Source organism: Balaenoptera borealis, assembly GCF_965194805.1.
Source record: "Balaenoptera borealis genome assembly, chromosome: 6".
NCBI classification, from domain to species: Eukaryota; Metazoa; Chordata; class Mammalia; order Artiodactyla; family Balaenopteridae; genus Balaenoptera; species Balaenoptera borealis.
Genome location: NC_138863.1, coordinates 54488807 through 54510574, shown reverse-complemented (window position 1 = coordinate 54510574; position 21768 = coordinate 54488807). Strand labels below are relative to the sequence as shown.

General features: G+C 36.7%; 1 protein-coding gene and 1 long non-coding RNA gene across 11 annotated transcripts in view; one reads left to right on the top strand and one right to left on the bottom strand.

Moving 5' to 3' along the window:
• The window catches only part of LOC309631341, a 780796-nt gene that overhangs the window by 51211 nt on the left and 707817 nt on the right, over nucleotides 1–21768 (top strand). The gene's annotated exons all lie outside the window — the stretch shown is intronic.
• Nucleotides 1–21768, bottom strand: part of CCDC141 (coiled-coil domain containing 141) — a 239439-nt gene that overhangs the window by 204593 nt on the left and 13078 nt on the right. For 9 of the 10 annotated variants that reach the window (XR_014246176.1, XR_014246177.1, XM_082397496.1 and 6 more), the window contains exons 1-2: nucleotides 4279–21768; nucleotides 1771–1893 (exon numbers count right to left, since the gene is read on the bottom strand). The exon at nucleotides 4279–21768 is cut by the window's right edge and continues 13078 nt beyond it. Coding sequence is in view for 8 of the 10 variants with exons in the window: in XM_082397496.1 (XP_082253622.1) it covers nucleotides 1771–1893; nucleotides 4279–4380 (225 nt within the window). In the remaining 2 variants the exon portion in view is untranslated. The remainder of the gene's footprint in view (nucleotides 1–1770; nucleotides 1894–4278) is intronic. The other variant, XM_082397488.1, reaches the window with a different exon arrangement.

The window sequence follows — 21768 nt, the reverse complement described above, 5'->3', positions numbered from 1 at the left end:
GCTGGGCATGAATTGCTAGCGGGACCTGGGGAAGGGATGTAGCTTCAAATCCAGGTTAACTTTAGAAACAGTTGGCACGTACATATGGAGGGGCTGGGGACATAGGAGACCTTGAGAAAGTAAAACTCTGTGGATGGGCAAGAATTGCAAGAAAGTGTTGGGTTTCCACAATTCATAATATTGAGCTTTTTGTGTAGCAGCAAAACCTTGAATTGTAGGCCAAATGACACTAGTTAGCAGCACAATTAGCGCTAAAACACAGGTCTTTTGACTCCTGGTTCAATGACTGTTCACATCATCATGTGTTTTTTAAGATATACAAAGGACTTCCTGGTCACCAGGGATTTCTACCTTGAAAGACAGCCCAGAGCCCAGAGCAAGGAGCTGTCTACACAGGAGAACAAATTCTGGATTCTAATAGCCCCCTGCTTCAGTACTAACTCTTTCTTCAACTTCTCAGTCTGATTTTCCCTTTTACTTTTACTACTGCTGTTGGTATATGTCAGAAGCAGAACAGATCTGCCTCTAAATCTAGGAAGCAAGTGGAAATTCCAGGCTAGATGTTCAAAGAAGCCAGTAATATTAAAGTACTAAAGACACAGAACATCTAGTCATTGAAGCCTTCTGAATCAAACCTCTTTGATCTTAGTGATGACATTCATTTGCCTAAGAGGGTTATTACTCACAGAGTTGGCTGCTGCACAGGGCTCCATTCTCAGACGGAGAAACCACTTGGAGTTTAACGTCTTACCTGTCACTGTCTTGAAATTCTTAACAATTTTATCTTTGACTGTGTGCTTTATAAGTGAAGCCCAATGGGACAACAGAGGAAGTGCTGGGGGATGGGAGCTTCATCTCGTGTGTGGTCCTGCCCTCCGGGGAGAGAATCTCTTTGCTATCCTGTCTGCTCCCCCGCCCCTGCTCAGTGACCTCTGTCATCTGCCCTGGCAGGGGTCAGGGCACAGCTCGGGAAGGGGTGGAGTTAGGCCCACACCCTCTGCACTGAGCCGGGACTGAGGCCCAGTGCCTGTGAGGGGCTGCACTCACCCCACATATATCCCCATGGCTGAAGGAACCAGACATTAAATAGCAGATTTAAAAAACACCATGACAGGCCAAGAAAAAGCTTTTTCCTGCTTTTTGAACAGGGAGTCCCACATTTTCACTTTGCACAGGGCCCCACAAACTACATTCTTGTCTCTGATTAGATACCTTACCTTGCAATCTCAAACCAACACTGTTTTTAGATTCTTAACTACATAACCACAACATATAGGTAATAATAACTCTATTTATTAAAACCATTCTTTGGTTTCAAGAACTCTTAATATTAAATATAAAATCAGATATTTTCAACAGTTCAAGAGGGAAAAAGCCTCTATATTATTTTTGCCAGCAGGTCTCATTAACAATAGGAAGTTTGGATCTGTTGTTGTGGCTTGACAGTATGTTGCATGAAATGGAAAAATGATGGAATTTTTTTTTTTTTCCACTGAGGCAGCCAGGAAAAAAAAGGTACTTATTTCTCCACAGTGAAAATATTATCACTCCATATTTTCTATCACATTAGGGAAAGTTGAAAAAAATCTTGTTACTTCTCTCCAATGTTGGTGTTTGCCCATAAATAACTATAGTGTTTTTTCATTACCTATCTGGCATTATGTTAACATGGCCATAGGCCAGTGGCACCAGGGGAATCAAGAGGAAGTGTAAGAAACAGCTTTTTATCTCTTTTTAATTTTGTATCTGCTTCATATCTTAATATCTTACCTTGAGCTTGGCCAAAAGAAGTTCATGATCATGAAGAAGTTTTTTGGTTTCATCTTGATTGCTTCCAATTTCCAGAAGATTGGGCTGTGATTCAGCCAATTGAAGTTGTACCCACTTGCCACACTAAAAATAAAAATGAAATAAAATGCACTTTTAGTTCCTCTTGTTCCTTCCCTTTCACCCTTCTCCTTTTTTTTTTCTTTTCTTTTTTTAAGCTTCCAGTTACACTGTGAACACTTTATTCTTTCCACAGAGATAGACAAGCCTTACGTAAATTGAAATAGAACAGGTCTAACATAAATCCATGCCCTGACTTTCCTTCTTTTTTTTATGCTTAGGGATAAATTCCTTTCTCTTTGCATACTGGATTTAAATTAAAAATTCCCAAATGAGGAATATATACAGTAGATTATGTATTATTGAAGAGTACCAAATTATAGAATAATTCACACACTTTTACATTCTCTCACTCACAAAACTGAACTCTATAAAAATAGTGATTTGAGCAAGTAGAGTGCAAACCTTACCAAAGGGAAAAGGTTTCATAAATGTAATTTAGGCTGATTAGTGTCTTTACACTGGCCTTGCTGATTCAACCAGAAAGAATAAACAGCAGATGAAGCAACTGATTTTTCGCTTATTCCAAAGTTAAAACAATATTTTCCAAATTTTGTTGTTGAATATTCAATAAAGTATGTATAAAAATGTCAGTGAAATTAGATGTGTGACAACTGCTACTTGAATGCAGCCAGCTTGTTTTCCACACTTAGGACCCTTTCATTGCTCCAAGATATAATTCATCATTGCATTTCCTAAGGAATTGCTTTTCTAAGAAGAAACAACCGATGAAGCAAGAGGAACCGCTATCAGGCATGTGCACGTGGCTAAGTGAATTGCTGAAGAGAAATGAGAAACCACATGTCTATTCTAGATCATCAGTGCCCTGAGACTGTTTAGAAATGAGAAGTCCATACAGAGCAGACACAGGCACTTCTACTCCCTTCAGATGGACTTCCCACTTTGAATAGCTTGTGTTTATTCCATATGGGATGGCAGTGAACTAAGGGAACTGGGGAGGGAGGACGGAGGGAACATTCTTAGAAACACAGTTCAGTTAAAATAAGAGTTTCCAGTACAATTTTAGAGGTTTTATTTTCTTACTGTCAATTTACCTCTGATTCTTTTATCATTTACTCTGTATGCATTCTTCCTCATCCTACTCTAAGAAATGTTTCATATTTAAGGGAAAGAAAATTTAACTTTTTTTAAAAACAGTAATTTTTCCTCTTTTCCCTCTCTGCTGAAATTTGCAGTTACTCAAAGCATCATAAAATCAAACACAAATTATCAATTTTGCTACTTTTGCTTCAGGCTTCTTTCCATGTCCACTCATTGCCTTTGAAAAGAATAGAGGTCAAGGGACACAGCAGAGGTTCTGTTTATGTAGACCAAGTCTTAAGAACCCTGGGGAATCGGCCTGGGTAGGCACACTTTGCATTCAGTGCTTCTAGAGTGAATCATTTTGCTCAATGTCAAGTGCTGCTTTCCTGTTACGAATTTTCACATTAACATAAAGTTCGCAGCAATTAAGTGAAAGGAAAGAGGCCTGTCCTCTATGCTTCTTACAAAAGGCCAGAAAAGTCATTCAATTAAGCTTGGTGGGGCCCTGAAAGTAACAGGCTGCGGTGAGCACCAGCTTGTTTGCTGAATTCCCTTCATTAAACACTGAATTCCTGAGGTGGTGAGTTGTCTAAATCCAAGCATAAGGTTTCAGGGATTTTTACAGGACATATTCATAGGAAATAAAATCATGGATGCCTTCTTCAATCTAAAGATGTGTGGTCACCTTTGCAAATGAGCAAACTGTTTGACATAAAACATGCAAAAACCTTTAAGCCCCAAGTGGCTTCAACTTCCTGCTGTTAGGGGCAAATTTGACACATGCCCTCAGCACTTTCCCTCGTAGGGTCTTTATTCCCCCCAACCATGTGACAAGGATTTACTAGTGTCTTTACCATGTCAGAACCAAAGCTGCAGAGGGCACGTGTCACAGTCTCTTATTAGGTGTTCCCTGCACTCATCATGCCAAAACATGCCACCCCTTATCTGCTGGGACCCTCTTCTTCCCTCTTTCATCACATCCACTCTCAAAAATCACAGACATTTCCCAGGTCCACTGGACTCCAGCCTGGCAATCACGAACTTTTAATCACAAATGCTTTGTCTTTAAAAACCAAACTGAAAGTATATGGTAGAGTTTGTTGTTGCTTTTTAGAAAAATCAAGCTGTTTATAGATGTTTTCTGGCTAACTGAAAGAGAAACTCTAGCAACTGGCTGAAACTTAAGAGATTTTTCTCTTAGTTGCAATTTAAGAAAGCAATAAGATGTACCTGCTGGGTTATTTTCTATATGCCGTGTACTGCCGATTGTGTGGAATGTTCTTTAGGATTAACAGCACACAGCAAGAAGCCCACAGCTACACAGAAAAAAGGAAGTTGTCAGCTTACCTTTATGATGGCTATAACGATTTTGGAGTCCCCAGCCTGCACAGCTACTGAACTGACTGTTGTCGTAGAAAACTCCTCACCAGGACTTCCTTGGCTGGACATGGTACATCAGAACCAGAATTTACACTTTGGGCAGCCTCCGTACAGATGTGTGTCTGCTGGTCATTTCAGAAGGCAACCACCGGGGTTACTTGGATTCATTCAGGGCAAGAGCTCCCCTCGCACTGATTACTCTGCCAAAAGGAAAGAACAGGAGGTTAAAAATAGACAACCCCATTGAGTTTATCATGAGAGAGAGAGGAAAGAACTGGAGAGAATCGCCACACCCCTAGTATGGTAACACTGAACGCCTGTTATTTTGGCCATTATCTTAAATGCAGAGGGCAGCTTCTAGCTCTCTGACTATCAGCTGATGTTTGATAGCAAATGGAAAAAGAATTACATCCTCACAACCCAAATTACTTTAGCCACTGAATCTATACAGTTTTGGTGGGCTTTGAAACCAGCCAGTCATTAACCTGGGTATCAATCTTTTCAAAATTGTTGAAGTCTCCTCCATGCAAAGAAAACTCCCAAAAATGTACTTTAAAAATAAGTTCTGGCATTTGTTTTGGGATTAAGCCACAAAATTGTTTGAAATATCTTTTTGGATTAATCTGTTTTCCTAAAACTTACTGCCTTTTTTCAAATGAAGTTTATATGAAATGGTCACATTTTCTCAGAGTCTCAGATTTCTTAGGGACATTTAAAAAATATTTCCATGAGCAGTTATCAATAGATATCTACCAAGTCAGGATTTCTTTAAGACCATCTATTCCACTGAACAGTATTTTCAAGTTCAGTTGCCACAACTACTAGGAAGTAATATACTTTGCTGTTACTTTGAATTGCAGCAGGAAAATACTTTGGGCGTTTTGGATTAAAGGTTAACACTATGTATATTTTGCTACCCTTTTTAAAAAAAGGATAACATTGTATTTCAGATTCGGTTTTTACTTTTCCCCCATGCCTTGTGCAGGAAAATTATAGACAGCTTAAATCAGAGCCCAGGATCGGCAGATTAATCCTATTGCTAGAAACTCAGTGTGTGTTACAAGTTGTCGGTGGTATTAAACAGCAGCTGTTGGAGTCCCTGTCAAGGAACAGCTGAAAATAACCCTGAAGCTTAGGTCAGAGGTCAGATGCAAACACATCAGAGATACTGACTCCAGAGCTGCTGGAGCCATCGGAAATCTCTGGAACAAAGCCAGAACAGAGGACATAGCAATAAACAGAGTTAAATGAGTCCACTTGCTGTTTAAACCCTTAGCTCAATTTAAAAGCACGGTCAGGTTCAGGGGCAATATTCAGAAGGCTGAGTCAGCACCACTGTTTCGTTCTGCTAAGGTTCATGATAATATTCTTGAATCAAAGGGGAAATAGAGCTTTTACGTATCCTTTGGTTTCAGCAACTATTTTTTTCCCCAGAGCACATCCTGGCTGCTCTGCAGTTATGCAGCCATGACCTAGTTGCCTGCTGTTCCAGGGAAAGGAAACCACCCTGGATCCCAGTTCCTGGGCTCTGGGAACTTTACCTGAGGCCAGAAAGGGAGCATTTGGAACAAGCTCGGGAGAGCAGATGACAAGAGACACCATGATGTAGGAAATATTGTAAATGGTTTCCTTTTATGGCGGGGATGGAGAGCTTGCAGAGAACCAACCCAACCTCTCTGTAGGGGCCGCCTCCGTGTTGAAGGCGGGCTCCTTCTGCTTTAGCAAATAGTTGGTCCAAACAAACCAAAACAAATGGAGTGAAACTAGTTTTCAGCTAATTGCCCTGAAGGAAAACCAAGAGTTGACAACTGTGTCACATAATCTCCACACCCTAAACTAAAATGCCCAAAGGAGCCTTGCTTAAGCCTTTGTGTACACGGCAAACCAGAACAGCAAACAGTGACCCGCACCCAAAATACACAGTGCACTTTCGCCCAAAGTTAATCCTACTGTTAGAAACTCAGTGTGTGTCAAAAGTGGCCTAAAGGCCCTCAGGAGGCAAAGGGAACTTTTGGCAGCAGGCTGCACAGACCACGGCTAGAAATGCGTGGTTACGTCCACAGAGCCCCACTTCAGGTGGATGATTATGTAAAGGGTGTGGAGGGCAGTGTGGGCTGTGTGGAGTCACCGGCCCACAGGAAGGGAAAGGAAGGGGAGAGGTGGGGGAGGAGAGAGAACACCGCTGAAAGTCTGATTAATTCCAAGGCTTAAGGGCAAAAGGAATTAGAAATATTTAAGACTTTGTTAAAGATTAATCCAACAGTGCAGCAGCAAAGGTCGTATGTTTCTGTGTATAGATGACCTTTCTTTCCAAGCAGTCCCAGAGTGTTTGCTGCACAGAAAATGTTTTCTGCATTGGTGGACGTGAGCAATAATGTAAACTGCATATACGAATTTAAGTGGTTTCTAACTAATTTTCTTTTAATTCAAATTCTTGGCTTTAAAATCTTGCAAAGACTTGAATCACTTTTCTCTCCCCTTCCCTTGCTTTCTATTTCTTTCCTGTTCAACTCTTTAGTCCTTCTCCCTTCAGAAGCTCTGTTTTTCAGACCTCTCCATCCACATCTAGCTCATTTAGAACCTTGGTCTATGTCCCTTTATCTAGCATAACATTTAATTATAAGTTGCATTATTAACTCTGGGAAATAGTTTGGGGAATAGCAAATATAAAATATATTGTACTAAAGAAATTGCTACACTATAATTAGACTTTTTAAAGCTTTTTGAGCTTCAGTTTGTTTATACTCCACCTCCCCTATCATCACCAAAAAAAAAGACAAAACAAAACAAAACAAAAACCCTTACAGGCATTCTCATATTCTTTGAAGTTTACAGAAGATCTTGCAGAGGTTATTATGTCTTCTCTGTTTATCCCTCTGGGAAATGTCTGTTTTTATACCAGCTGAATTTTAGTGAAAAATCCTCCGTGGGGAATCAAAAAGCTATAACTGGATTCTGTAGAATTGCAAATAGCACTTCTTTCCCCCAATTTTTCTTTCTTATTGTGGTAAAATACACATAACAAAATGTACCATCTTCACTATTTTTAAGTGTACAGTTTCAGTGATATTAAATATATTCATAATGTTGTGCAACCATCTCCAGAACTCTTTTAATCTTATAAAACTGAAACTCTACACGCACTAGACAATAATTCCATTCCCTACTCCCCCAAACCTCTGGCAACCACCATTCTACTTTTGTCTCTATGATTTTGACTACTCTAAGTATCTCATATAAGTGGAATCATATAGTATTTGCCCTTTTGTGACTGACTAATCTTACTTAGCATAATGTCCTCAAGGTTCATCCATGTGGTAGCGTATGTCAGAATTTCCTTTCTTTTTAGGGTTGAATAATATTCCCTTGTGTATATATTCCACATTTTGCTCATACTTTCAGCCACTGATGGACACTTGAGTGGCTTCCATGTGTTAGCTATTGTGAATAATGCTACTATGAACATGGGTGTACAAATTATCACTTTGAGACCCTGCTTTCAATTATTTTGGGTATATACCCAGAAGTAGAATTGCTGGATCACATGGTAATTCTATTTTCAATTTTTTGAGGAAATAACACACTGTTTTCCACAATGGCAAATAGCACATTTTAATGAAATACAGGTAACTGATAGTTAAACTTTACTGATATGAAAACTTTATCATATGATTATTTTTTAGCTCTATCTGTGAGGATGCCATTAAAACAACACATTTTCTTTGCTGGAGTATACGTGGGGTCTGCTCATCCTGAGTGTTTGTCTTAATCAATACTATTATTGATTAAACTGTATTTAACTTTATAAAGACAAATTAGATAGACATAATATAAATAACCCAAAATAAGTTTATTTATCCAGATTAAAAATTTAAGGCAAAATTTTCTCTGCTATTATTATCAGTAAAAATAATAGCTACCATTTAGTTAACAGCTAATTGTTTACCAGGAACCAGGATTAGTACTTTATACTCTTTATTGCATTAACCCACATGACGTAATGGCTGCAAAGACTTATTTTTCTGACTTTATAAATCACACACACACACACACGCACGCATTCACATATAGTGGTTCACTGATTCCTGCCACCTCGGGTCTAACCTTTTCTGCCTGGGTTTCAAAGCTGTCTATGGTCTGGTCTCTCCTACCTGCCTAAAAACGTATACCATTATTCCTAGGCCCCAAAGATCATCTTTGTTCTCTACCTTAATTCAGTTGTTCTATCCAGAAATATCATTGTCTTCTTCCCTTCATCTATCCGATTCCTCCCATTGCTTAAGACCAAGATAAAGTATCAACTCCTTTTAAAAGTTGAAATACCTACTTATATTCCCCTTTCCTCAAAATTTAATTGTAATTCACAATTTAATAATTGCTTGAATTATAAACTTGTATTGTTTTCTATTTATTTCACTTCTATTGGTATTATTTCTTAATTAGATTTAAGGCTCCTTACATAAAGGAGTTATGTCTTAATGTCTTTTTTTTTTTTAAATCTTTGCAGACCACCTCAAGGGGTTATCGTAGAGAATAAAAGAGTTGCTTTACGTAAAGCACTTAGAAGAGCACCTGACATTTAGCAAATACTATACACACACACACACACACACACACACACACACACATATAAATAGGTGTGTGTGTGTGTATTAGTATATATATGGAGCACAGTACTAGGCACAGAATTAGTGCTTATAAATACTGACTGACTGAATCACATTAGTCATATAGAAGAAGTTTTGATACAATTCACTCATTCAGTATTTACTCATGCAACCAATAGTTATGAGCTTTGCTACATACCAGCCACTTATACATTAGGAATATAGCAGTAAGCGAAACAGTTCTCTACTCTCGAAAGGGTGACATTCCAGTGAAAAAAGACCATAAACAATGAAAAACATAACCAAGATAGAAATCCACAGTGATAAAAGCTAAGGGAAAACAACTGGTAGTGGTTAAGTAGACTGAATCACAAAAGGTTTCATTTAGAATTTGACAGAGAAATCAGGGGATACTTTCAGGGTATTTCTATTGGAATACAGAGATTAACAGGAATAATAAACTGATAGTGATTCCAAAACAACAACAAGAAAAAGTAAACCATACAAAATGGCAAAGGCAATGGGTTAGGGGCTCTGAAGTCAGACTGCCTTTATCTCTTTGTGCCTCAGTTTCCTCAATGCAAATTGGAGATAATGGGAATACCTATGTCATATAGGTTTGTTGGGAGGATTAAATAAAATAACATTTGTAAAACACTTTAATGCCTGGCACATAGGTGGTGTTTGGAATAGTTATACATGATCATTTCTAAGACAACATCTGTTAAGGGATTTCCTAAATCTAGTAACTGTCACAAAATTTAAAATAACTTTTTAAAATTAAGTTGAATTACAACACTTGGTAGGCAACCCAAATGGATGAAATATATTAGAAAGACATAAAATATGCATTACCAGGGAGGAAATATTTCAGTATAATCAAACGGTAAAAAATCTCAATGAGTCAGCATTTCTCTAGAATACTGTATTTAACCATTCACTTTAGACAAAATTTTCCCTAACTCATTCTTTGTATTATGTAATACTCTTCCTGGCACCTCTCATTTATTTCTTAGTTTACAAGCACTGCCACTTACCATCCATAAGTAAAGTGAAGCTGCTCTTTCCTCTTAAAACAGCCTCCATTCTGGCCATCAACTTATTCTTCTATGTAGGTATTCATTTGTTCATTCACTGAGTAAGATTAAATATCTAGTAGGTGTGAGGCACTGTTCTAGATGCCAGGCACACAGCAAAAAGCAACACAAAGTTCATCCACTGATGGAGCTTGCCTTCTGGTGGGGGAGGCACAACCAACTAGAAAACAAACAAACAAGAATACATATATAATTATGTAAAGATGTAGTAAGTGTTATGAAGAAAAATAAGGCAGAGTAAGAAGGTTAGAGTGAACAGGGGAAGAGGGATACTACTGTAGGAAGGAGTCAGGGAAGTTTTCCTGAAGAGATGAGATTTGAGTAGAGACCAGGATTAAGTTGAAAAGAGCAAGATATGCAGATATCTTAGGGAAGAACATTCCAGGTAGCTGGGCACACTTGCTATATCTGAAAAACATCCAGTAGGTCAATGTGGCTGGAGCTAAGTGAGGATTGAAAGAAGAGGACACTGATAGGACATGATATCTACCAGGTAGGGGCCTGGTTTGCTTGGACAATCATGGTTTACACCTGTTTCCCTGGCACAATTACTCTTAAGGCCCCTTCCACTCTTTAAAGAGTTCTGTTTGGATGATAAATTATGTGGTAACCCTGCTATTATGCCAAGGTAAGGACTCTGGATTTCATTCTGAGAGAGATGGGACATTATTGTGAGGTTTTCATCCAAGGAATGACATCATTTGACTTAACGTTGTTAAAGAAGCTCTTCATGGAGAAGAGACTGTAGGAGTCAAGAGTGAAAGCAGAGGTAGGATGAATTCCATAGCACCCAAAACACAAATGCCAGTACAATTCTCCTTTGGGATGTTTCTTTACAGACACTTAAGTTTTACTTAAGAAATATCATGACTCTTTTTTAACAGCTTTACATTCTGTGTACATTGACTGCCATAGAATTCCTTACAATTAAATGTATGTAATGACATAAATCCTTAGCTTCTCCATAAGACCTGGGAGAATAATTATAAATAAGCAACTTCAATATCCAGCAAATTTCCCTTCTATAAGTAGTAAGGAAAACAAAGCAAAACAAAATTTGGGAAAGTTCAAAGAATACCTAGCGTGGTCAAAGATCAAAGATGGCTGTATTTACTATAATTTTAAGCCATAGTTTACAAAAATGATGTGTGAAATGATAGCAATATCTGTTCAACTATCATGTACATATTTTCCTAAAATTCTCTATTTAGACCAATGTATGATCTGGAAAACTGTCAAATACTTGTGTAGAGTTTAGTTAAAATAATCAGCAAATGTGGCTATGATTGATTTGGCAAAACTTTCTTTTCTGAATGGGAGAGATGTATATGACACTTCAAGCCAGAAAAGATTTTTTTAAAAAAATCACTGAAAAGCTTTCATGTAGAAAGTTTATTTTTAAAATTTAAACTCACAAGGCTTTCTACCTGCATTGGGCTGTGCACCCAGTCTTCAGTGTAGCAGGGTTCTTTCTCTGATATAATTCCAGTTAACATAATGAAGTGTCCTGAGATTTACCCTTTAGAAGGGAGGGTGAGTAAATGAGAAGAGTCTTAGTCAACTTGATTTTGGAAAATTACACTTCTTTTGTTTTTCCTTACTGTTGCTAAACTCCAGTTGAGGCTGAGAATTTCCATTCCAGGGTAATCCCCAGGGAGTCCTAAAAAGCAGCAGTCCTTCCAGCTGCTTGGGAACCCAGCAGTGACACTAAGGGTGAGCTGCCACTTTTCCATGCAGCTATAATTTTTGCCAAGGAAGGAAAAATAATATAAAACTCAAGAACATAAAGATCACATTACCTCAACAAGATGGTGTTATCCATGGATTCTAAGCAGGAAGTATGCAAAGAATTAAAAAAAGAAAGTTTTTTTTTAAATGACATTTTATTAAGAAATACTAAGACCTACAGAACTTAATGTATATGTGCATATATCTTGTATAAAATATACATATGTGTGCAGATGATTATATGTAATAAGACTCTTTTTATAGTGTTATAATGGGCTTTCTCAGTTGTATGAGGTGATGTTTCATCATTTACTGACAGTTTATTGTCAACAGTTTAATGACAAAGCCATTTTTAATAGAATTCCCCTGTAGATTATGTTTTTAAAAACTTACTTAACTGAGTTTCTATAAATTTACTGTATGGTTTTTGAGATCTGCATCCTCAGTCCAAGTAAGAACGCCTCACACCAGCATTCATACAGAAGTCCCTTGCTATCGTTATCTTCATTTTTGTTAATACATCACTCACCCCAGTTGTGGAACCCACCTGAAAGGCAATGATTGTTGAGAATGTCTGGAAGGATAAAGAAGTTACTAACACCTGCAGGAAAAAGGATATTCATATACTCAGGCTTTTAGGAAAAACAGGAAACAAGATGAGAGAAACTCAGAGAAATCTGGAAATCAAAAATGGAAACAAAAGTAGCAGGTCGTTTGTGCCCCACCCCATACAACTCACACCACTCTGAGCAAACCGGTTTCCTATCACAAATTCCACTCTCACAAAGGAAGGACTTCAAAAGCAAAGTCAATTTACTTTGTGCAGAGTTTAGATTCTGCTCTGGCATGTCCCTGCCTTAAGCTCCTGCTATCAGGGTGAGTTGAAGGCCTCACCACTAATCTCTTGAGCACCTGCTGTACACAGGCCCTGATTCCCTTTATCAGCCCCATCCTCATTAAATCCCTTTAGGTTTGTAAAATTTATAACCAATTAATCTGGCTGGACCTCTCAACAACCTTGTACAGTTGGCCCTCCGTATCTGAAGATTTTTATATAAGGGACTTAAGCATCCGTGGATTTTGGTACCCACAGAAGGTCCTGGAAGCAATCCCCTGCGGATATCGAAGGATGACTGTACTATAGTCAGGGCAGGACTGTTAATTCTGCCATATGAGTTGGAGAATTGAGGCTAGAGAAGTTAAAATGGCTTATTCACGTTCATGAAGTGAGTGAGTCTAGAACCCAGCCACTTCCCTCTTACTCTCTTGCTCCAATGCCACAGGGAGTAAGTTCTATCCTAATGTTGGATGAAAAGTTATACAGATGTCCATACAAACCAGCTAGCCCACAAAAGTTGAGCATTTGCTGACAAGAGCCCTCTGAGTCAGAACACTACACCAACCACCCTTAAAAGGCAACAACAGAAGTACAAAGCCACATATCTATTCTCAGCTTTCCCTATTAGAAAACTAAAGATAAAATACACACATGAAGCAATTTGGCCAGAAAAGCTTTATAACATAAGAAATATACAAAACTAAAATGTCCTGTAAATGACAAGAACCCTTTTAAAGAATTTTCCAAATCAATGTGAGCAATCATTAGACAGAACAGCTTTATGCATGGATGTAAATTAACATTATAATAAAACTGATTTGGGTTTGTGTCATAGTTCCTTTTCTGCTGTTGTTAAAATGAAATCACATTAAGGATTTATGATATAGATGAATGGAAATCAATTCTTTACTAACATACACTATAGGATTGTTTAGTGATTTGTATAGCCATTTATATGAATTATGCATTGATATTCATCTTTCCTGGACTTAAAACATGAAAGTATCTGCTTTTCAAATGTCTGTTTAAAATCTATCTTATGTACTTCCAACTTCTCAGGTTCCTAATTCTATTTTATTAATTTCTCCATACTTTAAACAGCTATGTGTAAATATAAATAATTAAAATAAGATGTGGTTTCCTTGGATTTTCTTTTTTCCATGTACCTCATTGATATTTAAGAAAAAAAATTCAGGGGGAGGGGAAATAGCTGTTTTGAGCATTCATTTTGAAATTTACCAGTATGTTGAATATTCAGTCTATCTTTACTTGCCATTTCATTGGATTATGTTAGATAGATAGATAAATTTAATACAGATAAAAAGTAGAGGCATATATGACCAGGTTTAAACACGGGCTGACTCCCTGAATATCTGAATCCACTAACTTTGGCCTTTCCACTAGTCTTTCAGAACATATTTTGATGTAATGATTTCCAACTTTTAAACTACCACACTCTGGTCTAATCTATGAAATTACTAACACATCACTTCCTTCTTCTTGCCAATGGCATATCATGGAGAAAATTGTGTTGTAATATTAATTCGTTTTAAAAGATGTTTTGGGAAAATACTTATATTCCTGTGGAGATGTTTAAAGATACTTTGAGGTATCACAAATTTTAGGCTTAGAAATATTAGTATTCCAACTATGTATTTTTTCCAGGCTTACTGAGATATACTTGACATATACCCTTGTGTAAGTTTAAGGTATACAATGTGTTGATTTAATATATATACATATATATATTATTAGACCCCCAGAATTCATCTTCTAACTGGAAGTTTGTACAATTTAACCAACATCTATCCATTGTCCCAATCTCTCAGCCCCTGGTAACTACCATTCTATTCTCTGTTTCTATGAGTTTGGCTTTTTTTTTAGATTCCACATGTAAGTGATATCATACAGTATTTGTCTTACTATGTCTCACTTATTTCACTTAACATAACATCCTTGAGGTCCGACCAGGTTGTTGCAAGTGACAGCATTTCCTTCTTTCTCATGGCAGAATAATATTCCATATATATATATCACATCTCCTTTATCCATTCATCCACTGACAGACACTTAGGTTCTTCCTGATGTTGGCTATTGTGCATAATACTTTAGTAAACATGTGAGTGAAGATATCTTTGAGATCTTGGTTTCGTTTCCTTTATATATACACCCAGAAGTGGGATTGCTGAATCATATGGTAGTCCTATTTTTAAATTTTTGAGGACCCTCCATACTGTTTTCCATTGGCTGCATTACTTCCATTTCTACCAACAGTGCGCAAGGGTTCCCTCTTCTCCAGATCCATGCCAACATTTGTCATCTCGTCTTTTTGATGATAGCCATTTTAACAGGTGTGAGGTGATATCTCATTGTAGTTTTGATTTGCATTTCTCTAATGATTAGTGATTGAACATCCTTTCATGTATCTGTTGGTCATCTGTATGTCATCTTTGGAAAGATGTCTATTCAGTTCCTCTATTTTTTAATGGGATCAGTTTTTTTTGGTCTTTTTTTTTCTTTGCTATTGAGTTGTATAAGTTCTTTATATACTTTGTATATTAACCACTTACCAGACATATGCTTTGCAAATAACTTCTCCCATTCCATAGGTTGCCTTTTCATTTTGTTTATTGTTTCTTTCACTGTGCAGAAGCTTTTCTGTTTGATGTCACCCCAATTATAAATTATTGCTTTTTGGTGCCATGTCTAAAATTTGTTGCCAATACCAATGTCAAGGAGCTTTTTCCCTATGTTTTTTTAGGATTTTTATGGTTTCAGATCTTATGTTTAAGTCTTTAGTCCATTATGAGTCACTTTTTGTGAAGGGTGTAAGATAGGAGCACAATTTCATTTTTATGCATGTAGTTATCCCAACATCAACTATTAAAGAGACTATCTTTTTCCCATTTAATCTTCTTAGCTTCCTTGGCTTCCTTGTCAAATATGGGGCAGTTTATTTCTGGGCTCTCAATTCAGTTCCATTGGTCTATTGTTTTCATTACTATAGCTTTGTAGTATAGTTTGAAATCAGGAAATGTGATGCCTCTGGCTTTGTTCTTCTTTCTCAGGATTGCTTTAGGTATTCAGGGACTTTTGGAGCTATACAAATTTTAGGGTTGTTTATTCTAGTTCTGTGAAATATGCCATTAAAATTTTGATAGGGATTGCATTGAATCTACAGATGGCTTTGGGCAGTGTGGACATTTTAACAAAATTAATTCTTCCAATCCATGAACACAAATCTTTCCATTTTCTTGTGTCTCCTTCAATTCCTTTCATCAAATCTTGTAGTTTTCAGTGTACAAATATTTCACCTCCTTGGTTAAGTTTACTCCTAAGTGTTTGATTATTTTTGATGTTATTGTAAATGGAATTTTCTTTTTCAGAACAGTTGTTGTTCATGTATAGAAATGCAACTGATTTCTGTATGTTGATTTAATATCATGCAAATTTACTAAATTTGTTGATTAGTTCTCAGTTTTTTTCTGGTGGAGTCATTAGGGCTTTCTGTATATAAGATAATATCATCTGCAACAAAGACAATTTTACTTCTTCCTTTCCAATTTAAATATTTTTTCTTTCATTTTCTTGCCTGATTGCTCTGGTTAGACTTCTAGTACTATGTTGAATAAAACTGGTGAGAGTGGGCACCCTTGCCTTGTTCCTGAACTTAAAGGAAAAGCTTTCAACATTTCACCACTATTATGTTAGCTGTGAGCCTGTCGTATATGGCCTTTATTATGTTGAGGTATAGTCCTTCTATATTCAACTTGTTGACAGTTTTTATCATGAAAGGATGTTGTATTTTGTCAAATGCTTTTTCTGCATCTATTGAGATAATCATTTGATTTTTATCTTTCATTCTATTAATGTGGTGTATCACATTTATTGATTTGTATAGGTTGAAATTTCTTGCATTCCAGAGATAAATCCTGCTTGATCATTATGTATGATCCTTTTAATGTGCTCTTGAATTCAGTTTGCTAATATTTTATTTAGAATTTTTGCATTTATATGCATATTTTTATTATTATATAAATTTTAGGTGTACAGCATTATAATCCAGCATCTGTATACACTGCAAAGTGATCACGACCACAAGTCTAGTTACCATCCTTCACCATACAAGTGTGACCCCCTTCGCCTACTTTGCCCACTCCCCAACCCCCTTCCCCTCTGATAACTACTAATCTGATCTCTGTATCTGTGAGTTTGTTTTTGTTTTATTTTGTTTGTTCATTTGCTTTGTTTTTTTTAGATCCCACATATTAGTGAAATGATACGGTATTTGTGTTTCTCCATCTGACTTATTTCACATAGCATAATACCGTCAAACGTTGTCACAAATGGCAGGATTTCATTATTTTTTATGGCTAAGTAGTATTCCATTGTGTGTGTGTACGTATATATACACACATCTTCTTTATTCATTCATCCATTGATGAACACTTACGTTGTTTCTATATCTTGCCTATTATAAATAATGCAATGAACATAGGGGTGCATATATCTTTTCAAATTAGTGTTTTCCTGTTCCTCAGATAAATACCCAGCAGTGGAATAGTTGGACTATATGGTAGTTCTATTCTTAATTTTTGAGGGCTCTCCATACCATTCTCCATAGTAGAAAACAGTGTATGAGGGTTCCCTTTTCCTCACATCCTCTCCAACATCTGTTATTTCTTGTCTTTTTGATAATAGCCATTTTAACAGGTGTGAGGTGGTATCTCACTGTGGTTTTGTGGTATCTCACTGTGTAAAGATTTACATTACATTACATTTAATAATTAGTGATGTTGGCCATCTGTATGTCTTCTTTGAAAAAAGTCTATTCATATGCTCTACCCATTTTTTATTTTAGTTTAGTTTATTTTTTTATTTTATTTTTCTACCCATTTTTTAATCTGCAAATATCTGCAAATAGTAACAGTTTTACTTCTTCCTTTCACTTTGAGCTTTTCACTGTTGAGTATGATGCTATCTCTGAGTTTGTCATATATGGTTTTTATTATATTGAGGTATGGTCCCTCTATACCCACCTTGTTCAGAGTTTTTATCATAAATGGATATTGAATTTTATGCATCTATTGAGATGATCATATAAATTTTATCCTTCATTTTGTTAATGTTATGTATCACATTGATTAAGTTGCAGATCTTGAAACATCCTTGCCTCCTTGGAATTTAAATTCCACTAGAGGGTGGTGTATAATCCTTTTAATGTATTGTTGGCTCTGGTTTGCTAATGTTTTGTTGAGGATTTATGCATTTATGTTCATCAAGGATACTGGTATGTAATTTTCTTTGTGGTGTCCTTGTCTTGATATCTGGGTAATGCTGCCTTTGTAAAATGTGTTTGGAAGCTTTCCCTCCTTTTCAATTTTCTGGTATAGTTTGAGAAGGAGCGGTAATAACTCTTCTTTACATCTTTGGTAGAATTCTCCTGTGAAGCTGTCTGGTCCTGGAATTCTGTTTGTTGGGACATTTTTGATTACTGATTCAATTTCAACATTAGTAATTGGCCTGCTCAGATTTTCTATTCGCTTATGATTCAGTTTTGGAAAAATGTATATTTCTAGGAATTTATCCATTTATTCTAGATTGCCCAATTTGTTGGCATATAATTTTTCATAGTGGTCTCTTGTGATTCTTTGTATTGCTGTGGTATCAATTGTAACTTCTCCTCTTTCATTTCTGATTTTATTTATTTGGGTCCTCTCTTTTTTTTCTTGGTTTGGCTCACAAAAGGTTTGTCAATTCTGTTTATCTTTTCAAAGAAAGCAGCTCTCAGTTTCATTGATATTTTCTAATTTTTTTCACTCTCTATTTCTGCTCTGATCTTTATTATCCCTTTCTTCCAATAATTATGGGCTTTGTTTGTTCTTCTTCTTCTATTTCTTTTAGGTGTAAAGTTAAATTGTTTATTTGGGATTTTTCTTGTTTCTTGAGGTCAACCTGTATTGTTTTGAACTTCCTTCTTAGATACACTTTTGCTGCATCCCATAGATTTTGGTATACTTAATTTGTTTTCATTTGTCTCTAGGTATTTTTTATTTCTCCTTTAATTTATTTGATGACCCATTGGTTGTTCAGTAGCATGTTGATTAACCTCCTATTTTGTGGTTTTTCCTGTTTTTTTTTTTTCTCATGATTGATTTCTAGTTTTATATCATTGTGGTTGCAAAATATGCTTGATATTATTTCAATCTTTTTGAATTTATTGAGACTTATTTTGTGACCTAATACATGATCTATCCTAGAGAACATTCTATGTACACTTGAGAAGAATATGTATTCTGTCTTTGGATGGAATGATTTGTATATATTTACTAAGTCTATCTGATCTAATGTGTAAATTAAGTCCAATGTTTTCTTATTGATTTTCTGTCTGAAGGATCTATCTATTGATGTAAGTGAGGTGTTAAAGCTCCCTACCATTATTGTATTGCTTTCTATTTCTCCCTTTAAGTCCATTAATATTTGCTTTATATATCTTGGTGTTCCTCTGTTGAGTGCATATACATTTATAAATGTTATGTCTTCTGCTACATTGACCCCTTTATCATTATGTAATGCCCTTCTTTGTCTTTTATTACAATCTTTGTTTTGAAGTCTATTTTGTCTGAGTATGGGTACTCAAGCTCTCTTCTTATTTCCATTTGCATGGAATCTCTTTTCTATTCCTTCACTTTCAGTCTGTGTGTCCTTTCTTCTGAAGTGAATCTCTGGTAGGCAGCATATAGATAGATCTTGTTTTTTTAATCTATTCAACCATGCTATGTCTTTTGATTGGTGAATTTAGTCCATTTACACTTAAAGTAATTATTGACAGGTATGTACTTATTGCCATTTTGTTAATTATTTTCTCACTATTTTCATAGTTCCTTTCTGTTTCTCTCTTCTCTTTCTCTCTTCCCTTGTGTTTTGGTGGTTTTCTTCAGTGTTATGTTTAGATTTCTTTCTCATTTTCTGTTGTGTATTTACTATAGGTTTTTTTCCCTGTGGTTACTATGAAGTTTATATATAACACCCTATGTAAATTGTAGCCTGTTTTAAGTTGGTAGCAACTTAAATTTGAACATTTCCCAAAGCGTTACCTTTTTACTACCCCCACACACACATTTTATACTTTTGATGACACATTTTACATTTTTTATTTCATGCATTCCTTAACTACTTATTATAATTCTGGTTAATTTTACTATTTTGCCTTTAAGCCTCATGCTTGCCTTAAAAGTAATTGATCCGTTATCTTTATTATATATTTATCTTTTCCAGTGAGATTTTTACTTTTGTATGTTTTCTTATTATTAATTAGTGCCATTTATTTTTTAGCTTAAAGAAGTTCCTTCAACATTTCTTATAAGGCCAGTTTAGTGGTAATGAACTTCTTTAGCTTTTGCTTATCTGGTAAACTATCTCTCCTTCAATTCTGAATGATAGCCTTGCTGGGTAGAGAATTCTTGGTTGGACTGTTTTTTCTTTCAGCACCTTGAATATGTCATGTCACTCCCTTGTGGCCTGTAAAGTTTCTAATGAAAAATCTGCTGATAGCCTTATGAGATTTCCCTTGTATATAAGTTGTTTTTCTCTTGCTGCTTTTAGGATTCTCCCTTTATCCTTAACTTTTACCATTTTAATTATAATGTGTCTTGGTGTGTTTCTCTTTGGGTTCATCTAATTTGGAACTTTCTTGGATTCCTGGACCTGGATGTCTGTTTCCTTTCCCGGATTATGAAAGTTTTTGGCCAATAATTTCTCAACTGGGTCTTCTGATCATTTCTCTCTTCTTCTAGAACCCCTATAATGTGAATGTTATTCCTCTTGATGTTGTTCCAAAGGTCCCTTAAGTTATCTTCACTTTTTAAAATTCTTTTTTCATTTTGCTGCTCTATCTGATTGAGTTCCTTTGCTTTGTCTCCCAGCTTGCTGATTTGTTCTTCTACCTCATCCAGTCTGCTGTTGAACCAGTCTGTTAATTCAGTTCAGTTATAACTTCCGTTTGGTATTTTCTTATATTTTCTATATCTTTGTTGTAGTTCTCACTGTGTTAATCCACTTTTCCCCTGAGTCTAGTGAGTACCTTTACAACCATTACTTTGAACCCTTTATCAGGTAAATTGCTTATTTTCATTTTGCTTAGGTCTTTTTTTCTGAGGTTTTGTCTTATTCTTTCTATTGTAACATATTCCTCTGTCTTCTCATTTTGTGTAATTCTCTGTGTTTGTTTCTGTGTATTAAGTAAATCAGCAATCTCTTCCAGTCTTGAAGGAGTGGCTTTATTTAGGAGATGTCCTGTGGGGCTCAGAGGTGCAATCCTGCCTGTACACCAGAGCCTGGTGCTCAAGGGGTGTCCCCTCTGAGGGCTCTGTGTGCCTTCTTGTTGCGGTGGAGCCACAGCTGCTGCTGTGATGCACTGGTGAGTGGTGCTGGCTCCCAGATAAGCTGCAGGGCCCAGCCATGGCTGCTGCACTTGATGGTAGGTGGGGCTACTGGTTGGCTGGCTGAGAGGACTAGCTGAGGTGCAGAGGTGGGTGTTGCTCTCAGTGGGGCATGCCTACTGGCACTAACAGGTTAGAGGGAGAATTTCAAAATGTTGTCTGCCAGTGCTGCATTAGCAAGGTAACCTGAGGTTGCAAAAATGTCTGCAGGGAGAATTCCAACTGATTCCTGCCTCTCTGGCAGATGCTTCAAGATTAGTAAGTGGGTCCCCTTCACCTATGATCTGTGCACTTTTCAATCTGGTGGGTTTTTTTTTTTTTTGGTGGTGTTGGTTTTCAAGTTGAGTGAGTCTGCAGGTAGGCCCCTTAAGAGTGAGTTTTCCATTCTCTGCACTCTATAGTTTTCTTGGACATATTCCCTGTTGGTTTTCAAAGCCAAACATGTTTTGGGGGCTCATTTCTCCGGTGCAGGATTTAAGGGTTGAGATGCCTGGTGTGGAACTCGAATCCCTCACTCCTAATGGAAAAGATCCGTAATGTTGTGATCCCTCCTGATTGTGGATTGCTGTGGCTGAGGTGTGGTTTTTTCCCCTTGGTGAGACCTTATCTCAGTCCTCCTACCTGTCTCAATGCTGTCCTTTTATCCTGTGTTGTGGAGGCTCTGTCCATTCAGTTTTCAGGTAACTTTCTGAGGGAATTATTCCATATGTAGTTGTAGATTTGTTGTGTCCATTGGGAGGAGGTGA